The following is a 27522-nucleotide window of genomic DNA, read 5'->3' on the forward strand; positions in this document are numbered from 1 at the left end:
ATGAATTATTTAAAACTCAGCGTAAATGAATAACATGACAATGTGAATATAACAAATGTCCATGAATTCTCCAAAACTTTTGGGATTTAATTTTTTCAAGCACTTTTCCAGGCCTGGAAAATAAACATTTAACAATTCCATGACTTTTCCAGGTTTTTCATGACCGAAGGAATCCTGGGAGGAGCAGGAGGAGGAGGAAGAGGAGGAGGAGGCGGAAGTGCAGGGGCGAGTGTTTGGTGACGTCGACGGCATGCTTACACTGGGCGGGGCTAAACTCTGCTGGACACACACACACACACCAGGATCTAACTTTGCTCCTCTGCTGTAAACTTTTACCGACACCGGGATGAAAACGCAGAAACCCGGGAGCTGCGGACACATTTGACCGTTTTCCTCTTTGGAGCTTTATCCTCGTTTCGAACCCGGAAGTTGGAAATCTCGTATTTTTCAAACCCTCGCATCTGGAGCCTGGGACGATGAGGGGATTCTTCTGAGCAACACATCGCTCTTCGGATCTGAGGTAAGTGTGGGAAACATCCGAGAATCGTTTCTAGCGTTTCTAGAAATACTAAATCTGAGTTTGGCTCGGTCTAAAATCTGTGGTTTCGATGACGCGGGAGGTTCCGCCTCCTGGATTCTAACCCTAACGTACAGGCGGCGTAACCTTAACGTAACTCTTCGCCGTGGGTTCGAATCTGTTGCATGAAACCGGGTCCGCTCTTGGAGCTTCCGGATTGTCCGGTTTTTCTACTGATTTCAACGGGTTTTCCTCTGTGAAGCAAACCGGACGTCGGGCGCTCCAAGAGCCCAAACTTCTCCCGCGAACCCGACCCACTTCCTCCCGTTTGTCCGTGTCACCGTCACGTTAACAGCGGATCGCACGGTAACGGGAATACGAGGGATTTAACGTGAATCCGTAAACCAACGTTCCGCGCCAAAGGATTATTCAAAAACATGTCACCTGCGCGGGACAACCCTTCGCTTCCGGTACGCCGCTTCGTGCCGGTCTCCCATTGGCTGCCGCTCGCAGGGAAAAGGGCGGGACCGCGGCGGGGATTCGACAGTTCGCACGTCACTTACCGCCAACACGGATGAGACGTTTTTTAAAATGAGATTTAAAAACCTATGTGTTTATTTTATTGATCCTCGTTATCACGCAGAACAGGAAGCAGATTTAATATCAGCGTTTTTTTTAATCTGACTCGATGACGTCACGCTGGTGTAGAAATGTGAAAGCGGTAAAACTGAAATAATAATGTTTATTCACCCAAAGTCTCCTGTTTCAATTTACTGACATACTGGAATAATGCAGGAGAAAAAAAACTCCTGTTGAGTTGGTTTTATAATTTGTAGAGTAGAGCTTGTGTGAACTTAGTCATTAATGTTGTTATGAGATTTTATTAACTGAAAATACATTGATTATTAGAGAGTAATTGTCATACATGTTAAAAAATCATTGATTTACTTTTGAGTTTCTTTTTAAGTGAGCAAGCTAGTGTTCAGTAAACATGATTTTGTTTTTTATTCCTCTCTGTAAAGCATTTTTTACGATTTAAACATTGTATACACTGAAATAGTGATGGAATTATTTCATAGTTTAAGACTTTATATATTTTATGAAGGGACCAAAAACCCACAATTGAGTTAGTCCATCTCTCAAATATCCCAACTCGTCTGTAGGAAGCAGCACAGGCTTAATGAACAAGACCATTTTTTGAAGGAATGGAAATACTTTAGCTCAAACAATCTATTTTTATTGTATTCGTCAAATGTATTTTATCTTATTCTTGGCTTGTCAGCACTTTGAACTGCACGAACCTTTATGAAAGGTGCCGCTCAGGAAAAGATAGATTGATAAAAGTGGATTATTAAAGAGGATAGTGTCCCAACCTTTAGCTGAGTGTATCTCTAATTAATATAAACCTTTCTGAAATACCCATGCTAAGGTGGAGAATGCCAAAACAGCAAAACATCTCAAAATCTAATCTAAATATTTTTATTCTAAGGGTGAAATACCCGTGTTGGATTGATTTCAATCGTATCTAACTCATTCTCTCTGTTTTTCTCCTGACCAGGACGATGGCTTTGTAAAAACCTTCCTGTAAATACTGCCAAAGAGATCTATTGAACCATGGGTCCCCTCGCCACGCCCAAGAAAGGCCGGGAGGGAGGTTCTGTCGATCCCTGGACGCCGACCTCCAACCTTAAAATGCTCATCAGTGCTGCTAGTCCCGACATGAGGAACCGAGAGAAGGAGCTGTGCATGGACCCCGACGGACGGGAAGGTCTCGACTCGGCACAGGTATTAAAACACGTCCGAGAATTAACAGATATTTGTTTCCAGGCACGTTTTCCACTGCAGCTAAATGAGCCCAGAGCAGGTTTCACTCGGTTTTACTGCAAATAGACAGACAGGCTTGTAAAAATCATCTTCACATTTAGCATAAATTCTTAAAGGATTTTGTCGGGAAAGAAAAGATCATAGAAAGTAAATTAAGTTCTGTACATCAACACATCTGGTTGCAGAACACAGGAAATGTAATATAATATAAATAAGATAGAAATCTGATGGCAACAAATACCATTAATGATTTTAAAATAATTTATCAACTTGCATTGATGGAGTTTATTCCATAAATACAGACACCTACGTACTGAATAAGAATAAAAACAAGGTGAAGCATCATATTAGATTCAGATAAACTGGTTAAGACACATTTTGGGAGGATGACTGGGGATTTTGTCTGTTTTAATATTAATCAAATCTGTTGATGTCACTTATTCTGAGGCTTGAAAAATTAAAGACATAATCACTTCTTAAAACGTGTCTTTTTTAAAATCCTTTTTGATTATCCTACAGCACTTTATTGTCAACTATTCTGTTCTATTACTGGTAAACGCAAGCTGTTCAAATATTCATTTCCCTGCTCTTGTCCGTGTTGTGTTTTGCAGGACGCTGAAAACGGAGAGGAGTCTGACCGAATGATCAGCAGGAAAGAGAAGAGTTTGGGTTTGCTCTGTCACAAGTTCCTCGCCCGCTACCCAGATTTCCCGAACCCCGCCCTCAACAACGACATCTGCCTGGATGACGTGGCCACGGAGCTCAGTACGTCCTCTCTGTCTCTTACACCAGTAACTCCTGTTGTGCTCGTTCGTTCCTAGAGTTCCTTCAATGTCTTTTCCCTTTTCGTTCTCCGTACAGGTGTGGAGCGCCGGCGCATCTACGACATCATGAACGTGCTGGAGAGCCTGCACATGGTGAGCCGCTCGGCCAAGAACCGCTACACGTGGCACGGCCGCTCCAAGCTGGCCCAGACGCTGGCCATCCTGAAGCAGGTGGGCGAGGAGCAGCGCTACGGGCAGCAGATGCAGCAGATTCGGCAGCGCCTCCTGGAAGAGAAGGAGAACGAGGAGCTGCTGGAGCTGGAGAGCAGCGAGCAGGGCCAGAAGGAGCTCTTCTTCGTGGAGCTGCCGGGAGTGGAGTTCAAAGCAGGTGAGCAGCTGGAGAGTCTTTCTTATCACACACAACATTTGTCTTTAGAATTAAACATCCAAGAGACAATGACAAAAACCTGCTACCTGAGTGATTCCTATTCAAACAAATCGTCCTCTTCCCGTCTCGCCGTTTGTCCCGTCCAGCCTCTGTCAACAGCCGGAAGGACAAGTCTCTGCGGGTGATGAGCCAGAAGTTTGTCATGCTCTTCCTGGTGTCTTATCCTCGCGTGGTCAGCCTGGACGTGGCTGCCAAGATCCTGATCGGAGAGGACCAGGGCGCCGATCAAGACAAGAACAAGTTCAAGAGTGAGCGCAGAGTCTGACAGATAAACAGTGTTTTCCTCTCTGGTTCTGTGTCGACATCAAATCATTTCACTGTTTGCTCGTGTGTTTGCAGCCAAAGTGCGGCGGCTCTATGACATCGCTAACGTGCTGCGGAGCCTGAAGCTCATCGAGAAGGTGCACGTGACAGAAGAGCGGGGGAGGAAACCCGCCTTCGAATGGGTCGGCCCCGTAGAGTTCCCACAAGTCAAAGGTAGCGTCAGACCTCGTTTCTTATTTGCTATATTTCAATGTTGGTTCAGCGTTTACAGTGTTTTTTGTGATATGTAAACCAATATTCTAAAGGCAACGGACGTTAAATTCTTGTTTCAGACCTGGGGAGCTCTACGATTGAATGTCCAAGCAGGAAGAAAAATGTTCTGGAATCACGTGCGTCTGTGGACAACTGTGCCAAAAAACTCTTTTCCTCACCGGGGACTAAACGCAGCTTCACCCGGCACCCCTCCCTCATAAAGCTGGTGAAGAGCATCCAGGACGACCGGCGCAAGATCAACTCGGCGCCCAGCAGTCCTGTCAAGACCAGTGAGTAGAGTCCAGATCTGCAGGTCACTGATTGGTAGGTTTGTTAATGGTGTGATGACACGTGCATCTTCTCTTGTCTTCAGACGATTCATCAAACAGCGACATCCCGAACAAGATGGCTCAACTTGCCGCCATCTGTAAAATCCAGCTCGACCAGGAGTCAACTGTGTAAGTTTGGATTTGTATTCAGCATGAACTGTTGAGTTGAGCTCAGTTATACATTAGGGAATTTGGAGTTTGGTGCAGAGGAAAGTCAACCAGAAAGTGTGAAATTAATATGGGATCTAAACTTGGCCACTAAACGGGCGCCAATGCCCGATCTCGCCATGTTAAAGGAAGTGGGAAAAGTATTTCTGGACATGCCAATTCATCTAGATTTGCCCTGGCAATTAAATTGGTTATTATTTTGGAATATCACGGAAATCGGTTCAACGGTTTTTGAGTTATCGTGTTGATCCATTTCATGTGTTCATACTGAAATGAGTAGAAACCTGTTTCTCTTTCTAGCTGCTTCTGTTTACAGTGACTTTATTTTTAAATCCCTTTTTATTTGTTTGTCATATTTTCCTTTAAAGGAGAAAAGAGAGAACAGTAATGGATGATTTACAGCTTTGATAGAGTAAAAGAGAAGCAACTAAAGGTTCCGCTCTGATTTAGTATTTTATGATGAAGTCATTGCAGATTTCTGGATTATTAAATGAGTTGTGCTTCTGTTCCAGGTCTGGAGGTAAAAAGCTTAAAGCTGCTGAGTCGGACGCTGCCGCAGCGAGACTCCAGCCGGCCTCCTCTCATTCAGTGGAACCAGTTCAGGCACCGTTTTGGACTTCAACCCAGGAGCCTGGAGTCAACACTACACTCCACCTGACCCCCCACCCCCCCCGGTCGCTGCAGTCCGCAGGCGCCGTCGCTTACATCCCCACGCAGTGCTCGCCCCTGATCCCCGTCCTGTTTCCCCAGCAGCGGGGGGGCGGGCCCTACGCCGTGTATCTACAGCCGTCCTCCCTCAGGCCGAACCCTCTGGCCAGGCCGCAGCCGACCAGCCTAGCCGTGCGCTCTATGACCTTTGAGGATAAAAGCGGACAGAGCCCGAATGCGGCGTCTAGCAGCAAGACGCCAGGCGCCAGCCCCACGACGCTCAAACGGCTGCGTCCAGATTCAGCTGTGCAGAGCAGCCCGTCCAAAGCCAAGAGGGCCGACCCAAACTTTAAGGTGAGAAAATAAAAGAAGTGGCCACAATGTATGAAACCCACAACAGCAGGGCAACACGAAATGCATTCTGGGAGATTTACGTCCAGTAAAGTCACCCCCTCCTGTGTTCTGCCCCCTGTAGGACACCTCTCCGAAGCTGTGTGAGATCCTGCAGGCCCGTCTGAAAGCCCGTCGTGGCGACCAGCTCCCCAGCCGGCCCTCGCCCCGCGTCCTGCACCTGGACCCGGAGTTTGTCAACACCCCCACTGGCGCTGGAGCCAATCAGACGCTAGAGCAGAGCTTGGAGACCCTCCTGGACACAGAGGACAAGACTGTCAACTCTGACAGCGAGACGGGATTGACCCCGGTCAGAGCGGTGCCTCTCACACCCGGACAACTACACACCGAGGTGAATAATGAACTTTCGGTGCTCAGTTTTATTCCAGGAAGGATTTTAAAAGCCTTCTCGTGTTTTAGCTGCATTCGTGACATTTGTTTTTCTGCCCATCCAGACTTTAGTCCCGGCCGGATACCTGATCCCGATCTCCCAGCAGTCCCTCATCAGCTACAAGGAAAGTAAAGCTTCAGGGGGAGAAAGCCACAGGACCTCAACCCCCACGTACATTTACCAAACACCAACCGCAGGTAAAAGCCACAGAGAATGTGACGTCTGTTCATGTTTCACTACACTTTAGTTTGTTATAGTCAGATCAACACTGGAAACTGTTCATCTTCATCACTCCAGTTAAATTTAACTGATTTAAGTATTGAAATTAATCACTTTTCAGATGATGATATAATTGATTTGTCTGATCAATGGTAGTATATCAAAAATGTATAATGTACAGAAAAATACCAAAGTCATATTTAAGTCTGTTTTTAACGTCTTAAAGATCTAATTTATCGTCAAAATGATGAATGGAATAACATTTTCAGACCGAACAATAATTCGATCAGAAGAGCTCAGACAGTTTTTTATTTTGTTGTCCACAGGCTCCAGACCTGCCTCGGTCCAGGAGATGACCCCCACCAGCCTGCGCCTCCACCGACCCGCTGCTGCCGACTCTCCGCGCCCCCCCCAGCAGGCTCACCACCTCCACAGCCCCAGTCCGGCCATCCTCAACTTCACCCTGCAGAACCTGGGCCTGATCTCCAGCCCGGGAAACGCCTTCGCTGCCCCTCAGACTCCGGAGCGATGCAACTCCCTGTCCAGCCCCCTGTCGACTCCGCTGTCTCTGCAGCAGAGAGGCATGGTCTTCATCAAACCTGTGTCCCCTGTGCCTGCACACTCAGTGACGCTGTTCAGTCTACAACAGGTGAAAATACACTCTTCTGTGTTCTGACTCACTAACTAACTTGATTGAACTAACTCTTTGGGTGGAATGAGAGACTTAAATGTTGCTTTTCTACCTTCCACCCACTGGTAAAGTCAGATTGGTTCACGCCTGAGCTGCCAAGTCGCTGACTCTGGACCTGCTGATTTACAAATTAAATCACAGAAACAGACTTTGATTCTCACAAACACTCAATAACTACTATTCGATCTTATCACTGGTATTGACAATTCAATACAAAAACAGTTCCCAGTACAAAATGTCATTTGAGTTTGTAAAGAAATGATCTCACGACCCCCAGGTTGAGACTCTGGTATGATGTCATCAGCTTTGTTCAGTCTGAGGAAGTCCGTCATGTGATATAACTATAGGGGTATACTTATAGACTATATCCTTTAAATAAGATGCAGTGCCGTGTATACAGTTCCCAGACTTCAGGGAAGTGCAAAACAAAAAATATAATATAATTGATTGTAACGCTTCACAAAAAGATATTGGAGGAAGGATGTATTGATTTTAACTGCTTTTCAATCTTTATTTTCATTTCCATTGACTTATTTATCATGAGCCGTCCCACTAACTGAACTCTGTCTGTTGTCCAGCCCCTGATGACCACCCCCAAAGGGACCGCCCTCCCCCAGCACAGCTTCTTCCACACGCCGGTCCCCCTCTCGCCTCTGGCTGCCATGGTGACCACAGCTGGACACGCGGCCTCCCAAACCGTTTACATCCCTCAGAGGAAGCTGGACGTGGCGTCCGAGGAGTCGTGAAGGGAAACGCTCCGGTGTCTGTGTTGATTACGTGTGTGAGTGCTGCGTCTGTGTGGTGGTCGGTTGGTGTTTTTAATGTTATTTGGTTTGTTGAGCGTGTTACAGTATTCACTACCTCGGAGTATTTCACAGCGGCCTTGGTTCTTATCACAGTCAGACTGGGAGTGTGATTTCAAACCAACTTCACCAGCAACACTCATTGTGATGGGGGGGAGGATTTTCATAAACTGATGGACCAGAATTATAATTTGTTTTATTTTTTGTTGTATTAATTTTTCCTCAAATTACCACGAGTAGTAAAAGTAAAAAGTATAAATAGCGCCACGCGCAGCTAGGACGGATGTTTTGAACTGAAAAGACGAGTTTGATTGACTGATCATTTTAATAAGATGACTTTACTCTTGCACATATGTACATGTTAACTGTTGCCCCCTTTAAAAAAAAATGAAATTGTCAATAGCGTGTGAATACTTGAGACTAATCAAACGATTTGATGAGTTTAATTTATAAGCAAATGACTAATTGTTTTTGATGTCCTGCGAAATGTAAAATGCTGAATAAATTTTAATCTGTGTTTTTCTAAGAACGTCACACGTCATGTCTGGTTTTTCTTTTCTCCTCCAGAGGAATTTATCCATATGCTGCATATCCAGTGAGCCTGATTTAAGTTTTTTAGTTCTAGTTTAGTTTAATTCATATATATTTGCCTGCTTCGTCATTAAATTTCATTTCTATATTTTATATACCAAGTATCTCCAAAGCTCTCAGTTCTCATGAAGTTTCTCCCTTTCAAACGGGTTTCTTCCCTTATAATTAAAACGATTTCTCATTTCCTCTCACCTCATTCTTCCTCTGAATAAATCAGAAAGTTTTTCCTGATTCAGACGTCTGAGTTCAGTCGTCTCCATCATTTAACTGCAAATTAACAATTTCCATGATATAATATGAACGTGCCTGAATCCTTTAGAATCCCTGGCTACTGCGGCTAGTTTTAAATCCCACGTTGAATTTAGTTTCACTTTGCTGATGTTTGGTATCTTTTTATTTCAGTTAATACATTTTTCAACATATTAGACCCAAAAAACACAAGACAAATCACGTACAGGCTCCACGCGTTTAAAATGACTTCAATACAGATTTAAAAAAGTGTTGATCTGCAGTCAGGTCGTCATGAAAAGAAATAATCTGCTGAGTGTGTTTTATTGGAGGAGGTGGCGGAGCGTGAGTGTGTCTGCAGACACTGAGTCAAACGACAGGGCAGCAGCAGATCCAGAGATGATGCTGTGTCACATCCACAGGAACACACAGGGAGGATGGTGGACACTGTGACAGCTGATCTCAAAGCAGCCTCCTCTGATTCCTCTGGAGCTCTGTCTCCACTCTGCCTCCCAGCAACAAGGCCCAGTCAGAGCCGCTCTACACACAAGCTGCTGCTGCTTCAGCCTCTGGATCCTCAGGACACAGCTCAGCCTCCGTCCACACACTCTGTCCTCTTCACACTAACCTCCACAAAGATCACCAACTGTTGAGAGAAGAAGACATCAGTGTTCCAGAGACTCACTTCATCAGCTGTGAGTCAGTGATGCAGCACATCCAGTAGAAAGAGCAGCAGGGACTTCAGTCCTGTTCAGAGGTGGAGCAGCTTCCTCTCTGCTTCATGTTCACATGTTGGAATGAACACGCTAAGAGCTCAGTGTGTGTCCTCTGCATGTCAAAGTGCAGAGTGGACACCTGAGAGGTGGATTTACTGCTGTTACAGGTGAAGACATGTTTCACTGTGTGAGCACGTGCACATGAAAGGGGCGGGGTTTACTGTGTATGACCAATCACTGATGCGGACAGTTTGACTGACAGCAGAGCCTCATATTTCACAACCAGGATCGAACTGTTCTATAATAAAAATCAGAAGAGAACAAACACATGATCCAGAATAAAAGAAACTCAGTCACAGCGGCTAAATGCAGGAAGAACAGCATCTGGGATTGTGTCAATGTGTAAGTTACAGCGCCCCCTGGAGGACACACACTAACTCTGAGGACACACACTGTCTCTAAGGACACACACTGACTCTGAGGACACACACCGATTATGAGGACACACACTGACTCTGATAACACACACAATGTCTCTGAGGACACACACTGACTCTGAGGACACACACTGTCTCTAAGGACACACACTGACTCTGAGGACACACACGGATTATGAGGACATACACTGTCTCTGAGGACACACACTGTGGTGGACACCTCTGACATCACTACTCAATAAAAACACATGGATATATCTCCAGGAAGCTGACTGAGTGCATCTGGTGTTTTGGGGACAGGATGAGTCTGGAGAGATTGACATGTTCTGGGTGAGTTAGAGATCCACTGAACCAACCAGAAGTTGATTTAAACTTCCTTTATACTTCCCTTTAAGGACAGTGTGCACCACACAACAGTGTAGAGTCACTGTGGTCAATGGGCGGAGCTTTTATACGGGTTGATCCCCAACTTAACCTGGAGCAGGTTAGTCTTTCATCAGAAGTTACCATGGTGATTTACCTCGTTAAGAAGTGGACGGGCTTTGTAGGACTGAAAAAACTAAACCTGAAGTTAACCTGATGACCACAAATCCTTCTTGGTAGCACAGACCCTGGATCTGTGATACTGACTGTGTTTAGTAGAATACTGATAAAAGCAGCATGGACTGACTCCAACCATCTACTGACCTCAGAGTCTCCAGTCGAGAGCCGGAACTCTGCTCCAGATCAAGCAGCTCCTTCACTCCTGAGTCCTGCAGGCCGTTGAACCTCAGATCCAGTTCTCTCAGATGAGAGGGGTTTGACCTCAGAGCTGAAGCCAGAGAAGAACAGCTGATCTCTGACAGACTGCAGCCCCATAACCTGAATAAAGAAACATTAATATTAGAATGTGTCCTCCTGTTGTTGTGGATCATCATCATGTCAACACAGACTCTCAACATGCTGCTGACCTCAGTCCAGTCTGTCACCTGAAGATAAATATCAGATCAGACATGTTGGACCATTGTTTCATTCATCACCTTCTTCTCTGTGTGTTTGGTCACTGAGCAGGTTTGTGTAATTATACACTGTTTAAAGTAGGTATGGCTCCTGACAGTCACTTCCTGTTTGTTTTTACTTATCAACTGTCCAACGTGTTTCAATAAGAATGTGTCTTATTTTGAAAACCTGAGGAGGATGAGTGCTCGGCCTCAGTCTACATGTTATTTACTGACACTTTCTTAGTGATCAGGAGCAGGCGAGTGCAGGTGAATGGAGTTGATGAGGTGGACGTGACTGACAGGCTGGGTGAGGGACAGATGACTGAGGGACAGTGAGCAGAGCAGAACTGAGACAATTTAAATGAATAATGACTCGATAAGAAAGAAAGTCTGAAAAGTGAACAAGGATTTAAGGACCTCAGAGTCTCCAGTCGACAGTTTGGACTCTCCAGTCCAGAACACAGCTCCTTCACTCCTGAATCCAGCAGGTAGTTTCCACTCAGATCCAGTTCTCTCAGATGTGAGGGGTCCGACTTCAGAGCTGAGGCCACGACTTCACAGTGAATCTTTGAGAGTCCACAACCACCGAGTCTGTAATTAAAGAAAACATTTGTTAAAATAAAATCAGAAAACGCAATATTCATACAAAACGTGATCATGTGACCCTCACCCTGGTTAATCCCCTTTTTGCCTCATGAATATGTGAAAAACTCCTCAAGAGAATCCTTTCAGATTTAGTTCATTTGCGTTATAATAATAAGCACGTTAATTCCACAAATTAATCATCCCGCGTTAACGCGTTCATTTCATTTTCAGTCTTTACTGGCCGTTTCCCAAGGGAGCAAAAATAATTAGCCCGGGAAGAAATGAGTTTTAGTCCCGAACTTTCCCCTCACCAGTTACAGCAAGCAAAGGAGCTGGTGGAACGCAACCAAGATGTTTTCTCCTCCCTCCCGGGCTGCACACACCTGGTGGAGCATGAAGTATGCACTCCAGAAGGAAAAACAGTAAACCAAAGGACGTATCGGGTACCAGAGGCCCGCAGAAAAGTGATTGAGGAAGAGGTAAGCAAGATGTTGGAGTTGAATATGATTGAAGTGCCTGGTCAAGCCCTATCGTCCTGGTGGCCAAGCCGGATAAAACAGTATGTTTCTGTAATGACTTTAGAAAGCTGAATGCTGTGTCTGAATTTGATGCCTACCCCATGCCTCGTGCTGACGAACTCATTGAAAGCCTGGGTAATGCACGATTCATTCATGGAGTCCATTAGAGAAGCAGGCCAAAGTATATATACAAACCAAATGCATACATATATGTAAGTATACATAGGTATAAACACACACACACACACACACTCCAGCAAGTAGCCACTTATCCTTTAGCGGTCTCAGGGGCCTGGAGCCAATCTCAGCTGACACTGAATCTCAGTCTCCAATCAACCTAACTCCGATCTACATGTCTTTGAGTTTGTGGAGGAAGCTGGATAACCCAGAGAAAACCCTGCAGACACCAGGAGAGCCTCCTCCTCACAGAAAGGCTGCACTAACAGTGTTGACCACTTCAACACCATGCTGCCCAAAACATTGAGAATCATTTAACACTGAGTGTATTTGAAGAACGACTCATCTCCACTGATTGAACATGTTATTGATCATGTCTGGACTCACCGAGCCTTCCTGCAGTTCCTCACAGCTGGGATCAGTCTCCATCGACCCTGGTCTGATGTGTTGAACTTCTTCAGGTCCAACTCATCCAGTACTTCCTCTGACACCTGCAGCATGTAGGCCAGAGCTGAGCAGTGGATCTCAGAGAGTTTGTCCTCCGATCTGTTCTTTGACGCCAGGAACTGTTGCATCTGCTGATGAACTGAGTGGTCGTTCATCTCAGTCAGACAGTGGAAGATGTTGATGCTTCTGTCAGGAGAAATGTCATCACTCTGTATCTCCTTCAGGTTGTTGATGACTCTCTGGGTGATCTGTGGATTGTTCCCTGTCCAACCAAGCAGGCCTCTTAAGACTCTCTGGATGATATATAGCTTGTTCCAAATCCAAACCAGCAGACCTTGTAAGACTCTCTGGATGATCTTTGGATTGTTCCCTGTTCGACCCAGCAGGCCTCTTAAGACTCTCTGGATGATATCTGGATTGTTCCCTGTCTGACCCAGCAGGCCTCCTAAGACTCTCTGGTTGGACTCCAGACTGAGACCGTGAAGGAAGCGAACAAACAGGTCCAGATGACCATTTGTACTGGTGAGGGATTTCTCCATGGTTTTCTTCAGGAAGTCACACAGGGAGATGGTACTGTCAATTTTCCCATATGTTCCCAAGAAGTTGTTGAGTTCTTCTGTGTTCCTCTTGGTGTAACAGTGGAACATGTAGACTGCAGCCAGAAACTCCTGAACGCTCAGATGAACAAAGCAGTAGACTGATTTCTGGAAGATAACACACTCTCTTCTGAAGATCTCAGTACAAACTCCTGAGTACACCGAGGCTTCTGTGACATTAAGACCACATTGCTCCAGGTCTTCTTGGTAGAACATGATGTTTCCTTCCTCAAGATGTTTGAATGCCAGCTTCCCCAGCTTCAGTAGAACATCCCTGTCAGCCTCCGTCAGCTGCTGTGGAGTCGTCTCATGTCCCTCACCGTACTTGTTGTTCTTCCTCTTTGTCTGAACCAGCAGGAAGTGTGAGTACAGGTCAGTCAGGGTCTTGGGCAGCTCTCCTCTCTGGTCTGTGGTCAACATGTGCTCCAGAACTGTACCACTGATCCAGCAGAAGACTGGGATTTGACACATGATGTGGAGGCTCCTGGACGTCTTGATGTGTGTGATTATTCTGCTGCACAGCTCTTCATCACTGAATCTCCTCCTGAAGTACTCGTCCTTCTGGGCGTCAGTGAAGCCTCGTACTTCTGTGACCCTGTCAACACACGCAGGAGGGATCTGATTGGCTGCCGCAGGTCTGGAGGTTATCCAGACGAGAGCCGAGGGAAGCAGATTCCCCCGGATGAGGTTTGTCAGCAGCACATTGACTGATGACCTCTGTGTGACCTCAGACACAAGCTCCTTGTGGTTGAAGTCCAGAAAGAGTCTGCTTTCATCCAGGCCGTCAAAGATGAACAAAGGTTTACAGACAGCGAGCGTCTCTGCCGTGAGCTTCTGTAACGCTGGATGGAAAACACGGAGCAGCGTTAGGAGACTGTGCTGCTGGTCCTTCACCAGGTTCAGCTCCCTGAACGAAAGCACAGTCAGCAGACCCACATCCTGGTTTTCTAAACCCTCGGCCCAGTCCAGAGTGAACTTCTGCACCGAGAAGGTTTTTCCAACGCCAGCGACGCCGTTGGTCAGGACGACTCTGATGCTGCTCTGCTGGTCAGTGGAGGCTTTAAAGATGTCGTGGTACTTGATGGGAGTGTCGTGGAGGATCTTCATCTTGGAAGCTGTCTCAAGCTGCCTCACCTCATGTTGAGTATTAACCTCTTCACTCTGTCCCTCTGTGATGTAAAGCTCAGTGTAGATCCTGTTGAGGAGGGTTATATATCCTGTTTCATCAGTTCCTTCAGACCGAGCCTATGTTCATCTAAAACCTCCTGCAGACCACGATCTGCTGAAAGACAAGAATCAATGTCAGAGACAAAGAATTTGAGAATCTGCTTATTGTTTTCATTAGATACATAAAAACTAAAGAAAATAAAAGCTTTTTAACTTTGTGCTTTTATAACGATGCTAAATATTGATGCTGTATAAAGGAACAAAATAAAACCACAAGTGCTGTTGTCAGAAGTGAAGACATCAGCAGACACATGTACAGTGCTGCTCTGACCGGCTGTCTGAGCTCCAGCTCCTGTTCTGGATCTTTGTCCACACTGGGGACAGGAGGAGTCTCCTGAAGAACCAGACTGGTCCCAGTATGAGGTGATGCACTGTCTGCAGAACCAGTGTCCACAGCTGGTGGAGACTGGATCCTTCAGGACGTCCTGACACGAAGCACAGCAGGACGACTGCTCCTCCTCAGAAACATGACTCCTCTTCCTCTCCCTGTGAAGACATTTCCTGATAAGTCACATGTCACAGTCACAGGATGTCATTACTTCTGTCAACGAGGTTTTGTTTTCACCCTGTATGTTTGTGTGTTGGTTGGTTTGTTCGTTAGTGGGATTATAAAACACCACTGAACATTTTACCAGTACACTTTGTGGAAGGTACCAGATCGGGGGGGTCCTCTTTCACAGACATGCTCAGAGGAATGATGTTTACCAGTGTGTGGAATTTGGTGCAGAACCAAATCAAAATGAGTCTCTAGTGGATTTCAAAGTTGTTTCATAAGGAGCGTGTTGGTTCTTGGTGGAGGTCTGAGCTCTTCCAGTGATTCTGAGAGATTAGTCACCAACTTCAATGAGGCTGTGTCCTAATGCAGGGGCCACACTAGAGGAAACTAAATCCTCTTCAGAGCAGGTCACAGTAGAAACAATCTCTTACTCTGTGTGTGAGGGTCCAGGTTCATTACTGAAGTTTAGAGGAAGTCCTTTGGACCAGTCACTCTTCAGAGAAACACAGCTGGACCCTGGAGACTCTGCTCTCAGTCTGTGGTCCTGACCTCTGCAAACACAAACATGTTTTTATTCAGAACACATAATTCACTGGTTCATTCTCTGAGGATTCAGTATGGAGGTTCACATGTTAGTAGCAGGTCTCTTACTTTGTGTGTGAGGGTCCAGGTTCTTTACTGAAGTTGTCAGGAAGACCCTTGGACTGGTCACTCTTCAGAGACACACAGCTGAACACTGGAGACTCTGCTCTCAGTCTCTGGTCCTGACCTCTGCAAACACAAACATGTTTTTATGCAGAACACATAATTCACTGGTTCATTCTCTGAGGATTCAGTTTGGAGGTTAACATGTTAGTATCAGGTCTCTTACTTTGTGTGTGAGGGTCCAGGTTCTTTACTGAAGTTGTCAGGATGACCCATGGACATATCACTCTTCAGAGACACACAGCTGAACACTGGAGACTCTGCTCTGTCCTCCTCTTCCTCCTCATAACCACTCATCTTCAGTCTGAGAGGAAAAACACTGTGAGCTCAAAGGATTCAGGACAAGCAAGTCAATAAGGAAACACGCCCAAAAATACCAAGCAGAACACACACACACAAACACAGACACACCCACACACCAGCTAAGGTGACTATAACGTATGATTCTGAAAACACGTTCTGTTATTCACTTGATGAACAGATGTGAAACCACGTCTGTCACCAGGTGTGAACTGACAAACTTAGAGTCATGTGATCAGCAGACAGATGTTAACAGCAGGTGTGAGAGTGAGACAGTAAAACTTTCAGAAAGTTGTGTTCACACTCACCTGCTCACTTTTCTTCCTTCTGCTCATCCAGGTGAAATGGAGTCTGACACTTCCCTGTTCTCATGCTCCTCCTCCCTGTTGAACCAGTTCACAATGAAAACAACCAGTTCAACGTCCAGTTCATACACATGAAAATGAACTTGTTCATGTTCACAGATCTTTTTTTATTGGGATGGTATTTAGTAAATAATGATCATTGATCCAGATCTTCACTTTAACACGAGTCCTGACTGTGAGCGTCTCCTGTTACTGATCAAGGATCAAGACCTGCTGTCTGTTCAGCCGATGTTTGACCGCCAGGGGGCAGCAGAACAATCTGACAATGAGTATAATAATAATAATAAAAAAATAATAATAAAAATAATCAGGGAAAACATCATCTATATTGTCCAGCATCCTGTTATCTAATAAAAAGACGAAAACCTGTTTTAGGTTTTCAAAAGGAAATGTTTATTAAAAATGCAAATGTACATTTATATAATCCAAATCCTCTTTAACTTTAAAATATCCAGTGTTTGATATGAACAAACACAGAAAGAAGTTTGGTCCACAGAGAAACATGCATCTATAACTCTCCACCGGGCTCTCCCTGTATTTTCTGTCATCGATAATTGACCCAAATCAAAGTTTGGTTTGTTTCTTCTCCGCTTGGACCAAATGTTTCCACGAAATAAAAACATCTTTGCTCTATCGAACTCCAATAAATAAATAAAGTGCTCAACATACTGCTGGATTCAGATCAGTTCATTCACCTGACTCCCTCTGATTATCTGTAAAATGTGTTTAATCAGTACATATACAATTTATTGTCTTAATAAGAGGGAAATCTCAAAGTTTTTAAAAAATATTTTCAAACATTAGGAAATTCAGTTATTTTCAAAAACCAGGCACAATGGGAGGAGATGTGGAGAGTTTGCAGGCTGACAGGGAGGTGGCGCTACAGCAGATTGAACAGTAACTTTGAACCATGGACTGTAAAATAAAGATGGATGACGTCTCAACTTCCTCCTGTTGATCAAAAATGAAGCCAAAATATCTCTGATCCCGACTACTAATATGGAGGAGGCAAGATTTATGTATTATACTGCAGCCAGCCAGCAGGGGGCGATCAAGATGATTTGGCTTCACTTTTGAGGAGCATCCATGTCGTCCATCTTTAACTACAGATGATGGTAAAATGATACGTAAACAGCTTTAAGCGCAGTTTCTACATTTAATTGTTGCAAAAATGTTATCTTGCAGCGTCCAAACTTTTCTGGGCTAAATACAAAACTATAAATATAAATGACAAATAAAGTCGTCACGTGTTGACTGCTGCAGAAGAAGCTGCAGTTCGACCTCCCTGCCAGCAGTTGTGGTTGTAGATGCTGGCGGACGGACACTTCCTGTCACATGACACGATGTTCACCTGCAGGACACAGAGTGTCAGTGCAGAAGATCACACGGCTGGAAGGTGCCCAAAGGAGTGGACACATTTCTTTAAATTAAAAGTGTGATTTTCAAGAAGCTGTCCGATTAAATTGAAGATTCTCCACATCCTTTAAATGATGACGTCCTCAACTCGGTCAGGCCTGAACACTGGTCGGGGTCAGAGTGGAAGTCATGGTTGGGGCAGGACTGAGACGTGCACGCCGGCAGACAGGCCTGATACTGCAGAGTGTCGGGACACGCAAAGGCTGCGGAGTAGAGACACGCAAACATGTCAAACAAGACTGCTTGATATATAATATTTAGAACATGTAGAATTTGATTGCGAGCACAAACTTTTCTTCATGAGTATAAAGTATATCCCATGAATATGTTGGTGGAATTTGAACAGAACATTTGGACGACATGTTGTTCACACTTTGTGTTTTGTCTGTGGCACCATGCCTCGTGCACAGCTCCAAGCAGAGATGGTCTCACTCTGGTGCAGAGGAACTGGACCTCACAGCTTCAACATCTGCTGGACAGATGTTAGAGCAGCATGTTCATGAACATGGCGTCACAGTCACCTGTTACACTGACACACGTGTAGTGAGGATCATCACAAAGTCACATGATGACCTCTCCACACAGTGAGAACTTGAGCCCGTCAGGAACTGACTCTGTCAAACATTTCTTATTCTGAAGTCACAAAGAACTGAGACGGGCTTGAAAATAAACTCAGTGAAATCATAATGTTAGATAGATAGATAGATAGATAGATAGATAGATAGATAGATAGATAGATAGATAGATAGATAGATAGATAGATAGATAGATAGATAGATAGATAGATAGATAGATAGATAGATAGATAGATAGATAGATAGATAGATAGATAGATAGATAGATAGATAGATAGATAGATAGATAGATAGATAGATAGATAGATAGATAGATAGATAGATAGATAGATAGATAGATAGATAGATAGATAGATAGATAGATAGATAGATAGATAGATAGATAGATAGATAGATAGATAGATAGATAGATAGATAGATAGATAGATAGATAGATAGATAGATAGATAGATAGATAGATAGATAGATAGATAGATAGATAGATAGATAGATAGATAGATAGATAGATAGATAGATAGATAGATAGATAGATAGATAGATAGATAGATAGATAGATAGATAGATAGATAGATTACTTTATTCATCCCCGAAGGGAAATTAAGTCGTCATAGCAGCCGGTATATTTGAATACAATAAAATACAATACAATCGAATAAAATAAAAAATATTGAGGTAGAAAGAATAAAAACAGAAACACAAGATAAATAGGTAGATTAGGTGCAGTGGCGAGATGATGGTAATAGTACTGATGATATGATGGTAATGTTATTGTTAGACAGTATATAACAATAGTACAGTATATATAGTATATAATATAACATAATATATATTTATATATGATAGTAATTATACCAATATAATAGCAGTAGATAGTAATAATGGCAGCAACAGTATATATAATAATAATAGTAAATATAATAAAAATAATAACATGTACACATGTATAAATATGTGTATATAGACTTATATATACAAAAAATATACAGAGAGTATGATATAATATGATATGATATATAGTAGAGGTATAAATATAAGTATTGACTATACCATAGATAATATAATATACTATGAGTGTAAGAATATGTAGACAGAGTGTGCAAAAGACAATATTATTGTATAAAATGATATATAATGTCAATATGGTTTATAAGTAGTAACACTATCTAACACTCGCTCCCACCCCCACACGCTGTGTGACACAGGACACGCAGATACAGGAAGTCAGCGAGAGCGAGAGCGAGAGCGACTCGATTCTATTTAGAAACAGCAGCCCTGGGGAAGAGGTGCAGCAGTCCATGCGAGTCTTCTCTGTATCGTTCCAATTTTAGTGTACCCTGAGACCGAAGTTTCAAAGGCAAATTTTGGTTAAGACCGGACTATAAACCCCTTCAAATCAGGAACATTCTCCTGCAATCATTTTAAATTCATTGTATGTCTTTTATGTAAATTAATGTGTTGTAAAGAACCATGAGCTTAATTTCATACTAGTCTTGCTCGCATCCTGTAAATCTTGTAGTTGGAATCGCTGCATGATGAGGACTCTAGATGGCGCTATGATATATAGTCTTGTGATGCTGCAGTCAGGCTGTGCTCTTTGATCGGAGGTAATTCTCTCAGTAAAGTTTGACAGTGCTCATGCTTTATTTCAAAAAGTATTTTAGATTTTAAACATTCAGTTTGCTTCATTCTGTCTTTATCTAAACCTCACATCATATCTGGCTTGATATTTTAAATCGGACATATAATAAATTAAACACAACACATGTAGATTAATTATTTGTTAACCACAATCAGAGGCTGTGGCACATAAAGAGACGGTGATGTTTCAATGTTTGAATAGTTAATTTAACTGAAATGTTGGAGATAGGACTATGTCCATACCTGCATGTGGTGTTCATGTGTAAGTCTGTCACCACACTTACAGCCTGCTGCATGTTTTTATTGTGTACAGATGCAATGTAGTGTGGAAACAGCCAAATTAATGACTAAAATGTGATTAACATAAATGCTCTGCTTATATGAGTTGGATGAATGAATTGCTACTAAGCACTTATTTTACAATACACTGAAGACTTGATTCATGCTCTATTCATAGAGTATTAGCTGCCAACTGTAATACTAGAACTATTTTTCTATCTTTTGTAGTAGTATTTCAATAAACTTTTTTATCTTAAATACCGAAATAACTATATTGGTATTGAACAGAATTTGTATTTGTAGCATAGCCTTTTTTTCCTTTTTAAAACCAAGGAACAGGTAGCTAAACTCAAGGACAGTTGTGTAGCCCATATTCACAAATCACAAATTAGTGAGTAATACACTACTAAGTCATAATTATGAGATACTAAGTCATTATTTTGAGATAGTTTCTCATTCTAATGACTGTTTTCCATCACAGTGGCAGAGCTGTGCTCCAGAAAGTTAATCAATAACTCATCGATTCAACTTGGCAGCAGAAACTTTTATATCCAACTAGTGAATCACGAGTTTCCTCTTTCCGCCCGTTCATTTGGAGCAGCGAGGTTTTCTCTTGTTTTGACCATCCTCGGCCACCGTAGAAAGCCACTTCCCAAACATCAACATGCCGGCGGCTGCTCGTCCTTCTTCTCTCTGTGAATCTCTCTGTGTCTCTGAGCAGGAGCTTCTCACTGCTTCCCCGCTTCTCTGATGAAAGTTAGAGGAACCTCCCCTGAAACATGGAGTATCTGCTGCAGGTGAAGATCGCTGCTCTGGTCGGTTTATTGCTGCTAACGCTTTTCTTCGGATCTATCCCCGCCCGGGTCAAATGGTTCAGACGCACTAATGGAACAGGTTCGTACCTTGATTGTTATAACGTAAGAATAGCACATGAGCAAGTGTGTGCGGTCGTTTTGATTGCAGATGTTATATTCATGTGTCAAGGAGAAACCCCCCATCCAGCCTCATACACACACCCTGGGTCATGGTGACGCTATTTTCTTATTTTACTTTCTTAAGATTCCTTTTTGTTTTTACGACACCGACGCCGAACTGGCAAAGGGAAGTCGCAGATTCACGTTCAGTATTTATTTTTATTCTGTGATGTGTGAGTTTCAACACATACACAAGTAAACCTTAAATTAACAGAAGTTCAAATGAAGTCTGGTGCATCAGATGGTCACTTCCTGCAGGCTCCTGTGGGACTTAATCTAATTTCCAGTGAGGACTGTGTTGCTGTGTGACCGTTATAAACATCTGTTGATTTTATCAACTGGGACCTACAAACCATTAACGACCTGATAACAGCTGCTGACACCACAGCACAGTTCATACCAGACTGGGCTTCAGCCACTGATCATGAACCAAACCTAACCCAGCAACCATTGTGTTAATGGTGTTTGTTAAGCTCGTGGATGTGTTAAATTAACACATTATATCATATCATATTATATTATACTGCATTACATTGCATATTGCAATATGACACTGTTAACTGTATTGCATTTAGCATTTCACTTTTTTACTTCACTTTTTATATCTTTTATCTTTTATATATTTTTATTCAGAAATGTTTATCTCAAAATAAATGTTACTTTGTATAAATATTGGTAAAAAGTGAGTAAATAAGAAGTAAACAGTGAGTAAATATATACTGGTTTCCCATTTTTTATTGCTCTCCTATGCATGTTGTATTTATTGCCATTTTATGTTTCTATGTTCATTGTATGCACCAATAACCAGAGCAAATTCCTTGTATGTGTGAACGTACTTGGCAATAAAATACTTCTGATTCTGATTCTGATTCTGGGGGTATGATGGGCTGCCACTGGTAGATACATATTGGTCTATTAAAGTGTTACTGTGGTTTATGACCACACTTTGATGTAATGTACACATTCTTTATGATATTAACCCCCCCTGCCGTCGCCCCTGGACCTGAGTCACCTGATGGGGATGAAGCCTGGAGCCTCAAATCCTTCCTGACACATGGTCACAGGCTGTCAGGACGGTGAACTTTAGCCTTTTCTTTGAAAAAAAAAAACTGGAAGTGAAAGTATCGTTTGTGCTCTGTTGAGTCAGGATGCGTCACATGATCCCCCGACTCTTATTTTCACATTCAGACTCAGTGAATTGTGGTGTATCATCAATAATTCAATATGCTTTATTAACTTTGTGTGTATGTTCACGTGGAAATAGATTTGTTTGTCTTTCCTTTATCATTCTGATAGATGTTATCTTAATATATTTATACTCCATTCTATTTGATTAGTCTTTCTTTAAATAGTTTTATCATGATTTTTTTAACTGCTTTTGTGTGAGTAGGTGTGTATTGTATATTATGCCTGAGCTGTGCCATGCAAATAAAGTTTGTCCTTATTGTAATCATTGACAGAAACCCACCGCACAGTTCTGAGTCTGATCAGCTGTTTTGCCGGGGGGGTTTTCCTGGCAGCATGTCTGCTCGACATCATTCCAGATTATCTGTCAGACATCAGCACGGAGCTGGAGAATCGGAAGGTGGAGGTACGTCAAAGTACGGAGGGATTTGAACAAACCCAGGGTCTGATAAACACAACAACCAATAAACAACACAAATTATGATTGTTTTTTATTGGAAATATGTTAATGATTTTGTCTATAAATACACAGAACATTGAAAAATGCACGTCTAAAATTCTTCCAGTCCAAAACCAAAACTAAATTAAAATACAAGTTATTTCAAACAGAAAATCGGACATTAGAGGAGCTAGAACCAGAGAATGTTTGACGTTTTAACCTGATCATTTACACATCAAATCCATTTAAATATTTGGTGGTTAATGTTCTGTAAGTCATTCGGTTAAATGACTATATTAACTAAAAACAGAGATAACATCTGTGTGTGTGATGAATGCACTGTGTTCTATTCTGAAGTACAACAAGAAATGGTGTTTTATTTGCTGTTTTATTTTCTTCAGGAATAAAACCTTGACCTTGAATGAAAAATAAATAAAAATAAAAGTAATAAAGTAAGCACAAGTGATCACTGCCATAATGGAGTTATCGATCTTTCACAGTCTTGGACTCGGATCAAACTCACCTTGTTATAGGATTATTTGTTCTTCTATAAAAATATACAATTCTGCAGCCTCTTAAAATCTCTGTCCAACAAATCTTGATCTTGTTAAACCTCTGTGTCGTTCTCAAACAGACCAGCTTCCCTCTTCCGGAGTTCATCATGGCCTCCGGCTTCTTCATGGTCCTCATCCTAGAGAAGATGGTGCTGACCTGCAAGGACATGGGGGGGGCTCAGGAGGAGAGGGCCCCCCTTATAGCGGACGACAGACACGGCCACGGCCACGGCCACCGAGCCAGCGCGGATCTGGAGAGCAGCGGCCACCACGTCCATGTGGACTTTCAGGCTCATTCCCCGTTTCGATCCTTCATGCTCTTCCTCTCGCTTTCGCTCCACTCCGTGTTTGAGGGTCTCGCCATCGGCCTCCAGAACACAGACTCAAAGGTAAGAAGAGAGAATGTTCGTCACACGCTGTTAAAGTTAAAGCTGCTCGATATCCCAGAGAATATATCACATTTGTAGCTTTCACTACTTTCCCACTTTCCCCAAACTGAAATCATTCCACTAGTTTCAGTAACTCAATGCTGTCTGTCATTGACACGTTCTTTCTTTAGCCTTTGTGAAAAGTTGATGTGTGTTCATGGGATTTATAAAACGGAAATATTTTATTATAATATATATAACATATATAAAGTTGGACAATGACTTCTTTGTGACTTCTTCAGAAAAGAAAACTACAACATCAGCAGACTGGAGCCCAGGTCAAATGAAGTTGAATTGATATTTACATTGGTATCATATATCTATAAAAAAAGCCGGGTTTTAGTTAATTGCTTCAGGAAGATAAAGAAACTCGCTGTCGTGCGTCTTCTGGTCACAAGACGCCCTCAGCCGTCTCTCTATACTCAAACTTTATCAGTTTACCCTCAGGAACTTTCAGTACATGTAGTTTTGAGTTATATGTGTGTTCACTTGCAAACTTAATTCTTTATTTCTAAAAAATTAATAAATAGATTTTAAAACAAAATCTAATATAGATGGATTCCTTTGAAATTATCACATTTTCCACTTTAACTACATTACTCAAAATTACAATTCAAGATGCTAGAGAAGATTGAAATGGTTGAAAAGTGTAAATAACATGGAATTAGACATAAAGTAATAAATCTGACAAAACAAGTACACTTTAAAAACTGTGGTTTAAACAAAAGATTCCTCCGTAAATGAGTATTCAGGGACAGTTACTGAATCAAAAGTATCATTGGATTAGAAACAGGTATTTTACAAAGGATTACAAATGTTTTGGTTCACTCATTGAGATTGTTAATATGTCAGGGGAGATTAACAGCTGAATAACAAGACAGCACGGTGCACAGTGTTCAGACACAAGTTTTTTTTTTCACTTGAGAAGAACACAGCAGGAAACTGTCTGGGTCAGGTGAGTGGTGGAGCCTGGGTGGAGCCCTGACTCATAAGAAAAGAGCACATAGACAGCAGGTTTAATTCTTATCACCGAAGTCTTTATGACACATCTCTTTCTCATCATGTGATATGTGAATTTGTCATCCCTTAGAAATGTGATGACTTTGAATTTTCTAGACCTTCTCCTGCTGTAGTCTCTCATGAAGCGTGAGCTGGTGATGGCTTCCTCATTAAAGCCAGAACAGGAGAGAGAAATATAATTCTTTTTGTTTTCTGCAGGTTTTAGAGATCTGCATCGCGATACTCGTCCACAAGAGCATCATCGTGTTCAGCCTGTCTGTGAAGCTGGTCCAGAGCGCCGTTCGTCCGCTGTGGGTGGCGGCTTACATCGGCGTGTTCGCCCTGATGTCCCCTTTAGGCATCGGCATCGGCATCAGTGTGGTGGAGGCCCAGCTAGCATCCGGAGCGCTGATCCAGTGCGTCCTGGAGGGGCTCGCCGCGGGGACGTTTATCTACATCACCTTCATGGAGATCCTCCCACATGAGCTCAACTCCCCCGGGAAGCAGCTGCTCAAGGTGCTCTTCATCCTGCTGGGCTTCAGCGTCATGGCGGCGCTGACGTTTATAGGATGAGATCTGTCGGGACGCGGCCTCTGGACTCTCTGATCCGACTGCTGCAGTTGGGAGGCATTTATACAAAAGGACAAATGGTCTCTGTTCTCTGTTCGACAGCAGTTGTTGATGTTTAAGTGTTTTAACAATACCACAGATTCGTGTACATACAAACATTTTTTTTAAATGGATTTTATGTTAAGAGGAACAACTTGCTGCAAAAAAGTACACAGAGGAAAGACGAGGCGCATCACTAGTTCCTCATTTGTTTCACTGGTCGTGTTCGGATCCATACTTTGTGGCATCAAACAAACCCACTGACACTGACTTTACTATGGAACAAACCACTGGAAACACAAAGTCCTGTTGTATGAACGATGTTTATATGTTGTATGTTGCGGTACCTCCAGATTTTATATGTTTACATCCCATCAGAAGTGCGTCTGACAGCGTCTTGTTCCCAAAAAGAGTTTGTACCTTCACTTAGTTGGGCACTGGACCTTCTGGTGGAATTTTTTATTAATGATAATTCCACTGACAAAGTCTGATTTGGTAAATGCTGCCGTTTTAGTGCAATGCTTTTAGAAGTAATTTCCAGTTCTTGGCTTTTAAACAATCAACCCTTCTTAAATTTTTCCAGTTAACAGACTCTGATGCTTTAAGAAAATGGGCAATAATGAGAAAATATTTGGATACCTTTTCCAGTAAATAATTGGTTAGTTCCACTAATGAGCTCAGCTTCTACCATCCTCTATTTAAACAAGCTGATAACTATTATTTACATTATACTGACCTTTGTCCCAGTTTAGTTCACACTGTGCTCCCACTTTATCCAGTCCAACTGTTTTGAATTTGGAATGTGGACAGAAACAGAAGCTTTAAAATTCTGAACAGACAGAAATGAAAGATAAATAATTAATTCTGCAGAACTGATACTAGCGCACGCACCCGTCAGCACAGTACCTACGTTAATTCAGTGTTTTTCCTGTCTGATGCTCTGGACTGTTTTATTTTACAATTTCTCAAATTACCATAATGATTATACGTTTGTGCACTGAATTTACAAAAGTGTATATTTGTGACTGAAGTTTTAAAACGTCTCTGTTTAATCTCAAATCCTGTTTTAGTTTGTCATGTGATGGTCGAATTGTTTCCTGTGCAGAACAAATATAAGGAAGTTGGATTGTGTTGGTTTTTTTTGTGGTAAAACACTTGTGTAAATGTCAGCAGCTTTATTAAGACCCAATCAAACACATCACGACACATATTTGTATATTCATATTTTTTTCATTTAGGGAACACTGACCAACACTGATGAAACAATGAACCCCCCCGAAAAGGAACAGTTTGTACTTCTGCTTCCAGACTGGTATTGTCATGTGTAGAAGTCCAAAAGTCCAAACCACTTTTTCACCTACAACTTATTTTGTGCCTTGTGATTATTCACCTCATGAGAGAGAAGACTTTGTTACTCTGTTGTGTAAACTTGATGAGAGTAAAGATCAAAGAATCATTTTCCATCTGCTGGTTTGTTGTGTGTAAGAGTCAAAAATCAAATCCATCCATCAAACCATTATTTATACTTTTTATCCGTTTTTAAACCAATCTCTAGCCGGATTTAGAAAATAATAATAACAATAAATACACAGTAGATTTCATACTTGATGTAGTCATACTTGAACTGCAATTTCATATTAAAGAAATTACTCTTGTTTATGTATGTACTTTTAATTATGTTAAACAATATTTCAATTCAATTTTATTTGTGTTGCACCAAATCATAACAAACATTATCTCATGGCAATGTACACAGTAAAGTCCAGACCTTAAAACAAGTATAGAGAAACCATTGCAGTTTCCACTGTGGGGAGAAAAAAAGTCCCTAATTAATTTCAAAAAACTTAATTTAACACCAGGAAACGATACAATACATCATATACTAACTCAAAAATAAATATTAAAAAAAACCTTTAAACTATTACATGTTGTCAATATGTCAAGTGTGAGATTATTATGTTATGTTAAAATATGTCGACTCCTTTGTGTCACCACATTTTACAGGTATTACTCTTTCTTCTGTGGTAAATTCAGCTATATAGATCCCTGTAACCTGGGTATGAACCAGAATCACATGTTTAAGCATGCAGCCCTCATCTTTAGCTTCTCAGTAATTCCTCATTATATTTTTAGTTAGTTCTCGCCTCTAGGGAATGATCTCTGACCTGTTAATGGATAAGCACAGAACATGGGTCTTTGTCTTTCTTTACAAGGCATGTTTTTATGGATACACCATTTCATTCACATTATATGCTTAGACACATGCAGTTGTGTCCGGCTGAAACACGAGATTTGGGGTGTTGTTTTGCCTTGGGTCGCAACCTCTCTATATAATGTGTGCTCAACTCCT

General features: G+C 42.3%; 2 protein-coding genes and 1 pseudogene across 2 annotated transcripts; 2 read left to right on the plus strand and 1 right to left on the minus strand.

Annotated features, from left to right (window-relative positions):
- The first annotated feature begins 294 nt into the window (after window positions 1-294).
- Window positions 295-8201, plus strand: e2f8 (E2F transcription factor 8). The gene is made up of 13 exons (XM_061067863.1): window positions 295-520; window positions 2076-2302; window positions 2953-3106; window positions 3203-3493; window positions 3640-3801; window positions 3893-4030; window positions 4150-4359; window positions 4443-4527; window positions 5079-5568; window positions 5690-5956; window positions 6060-6192; window positions 6541-6863; window positions 7484-8201. The coding sequence occupies exons 2-13, from the start codon at window positions 2132-2134 to the stop codon at window positions 7649-7651; spliced, it is 2592 nt and encodes an 863-aa protein (XP_060923846.1). The 5' UTR covers window positions 295-520; window positions 2076-2131; the 3' UTR covers window positions 7652-8201.
- Window positions 8202-10315: 2114 nt separating this feature from the next.
- On the minus strand, window positions 10316-17623 carry LOC132998856 (NLR family CARD domain-containing protein 3-like; annotated as a pseudogene).
- Window positions 17624-20559: 2936 nt separating this feature from the next.
- On the plus strand, window positions 20560-26633 carry slc39a1 (solute carrier family 39 member 1). The gene is made up of 4 exons (XM_061067864.1): window positions 20560-20878; window positions 22419-22549; window positions 23217-23525; window positions 24783-26633. The coding sequence occupies exons 1-4, from the start codon at window positions 20764-20766 to the stop codon at window positions 25134-25136; spliced, it is 909 nt and encodes a 302-aa protein (XP_060923847.1). The 5' UTR covers window positions 20560-20763; the 3' UTR covers window positions 25137-26633.
- The last annotated feature ends 889 nt before the right edge of the window (window positions 26634-27522 follow it).

The sequence above is a fragment of the Limanda limanda genome, chromosome 3 (assembly GCF_963576545.1).
Source record: "Limanda limanda chromosome 3, fLimLim1.1, whole genome shotgun sequence".
In the NCBI taxonomy this organism is placed as follows: domain Eukaryota; kingdom Metazoa; phylum Chordata; class Actinopteri; order Pleuronectiformes; family Pleuronectidae; genus Limanda; species Limanda limanda.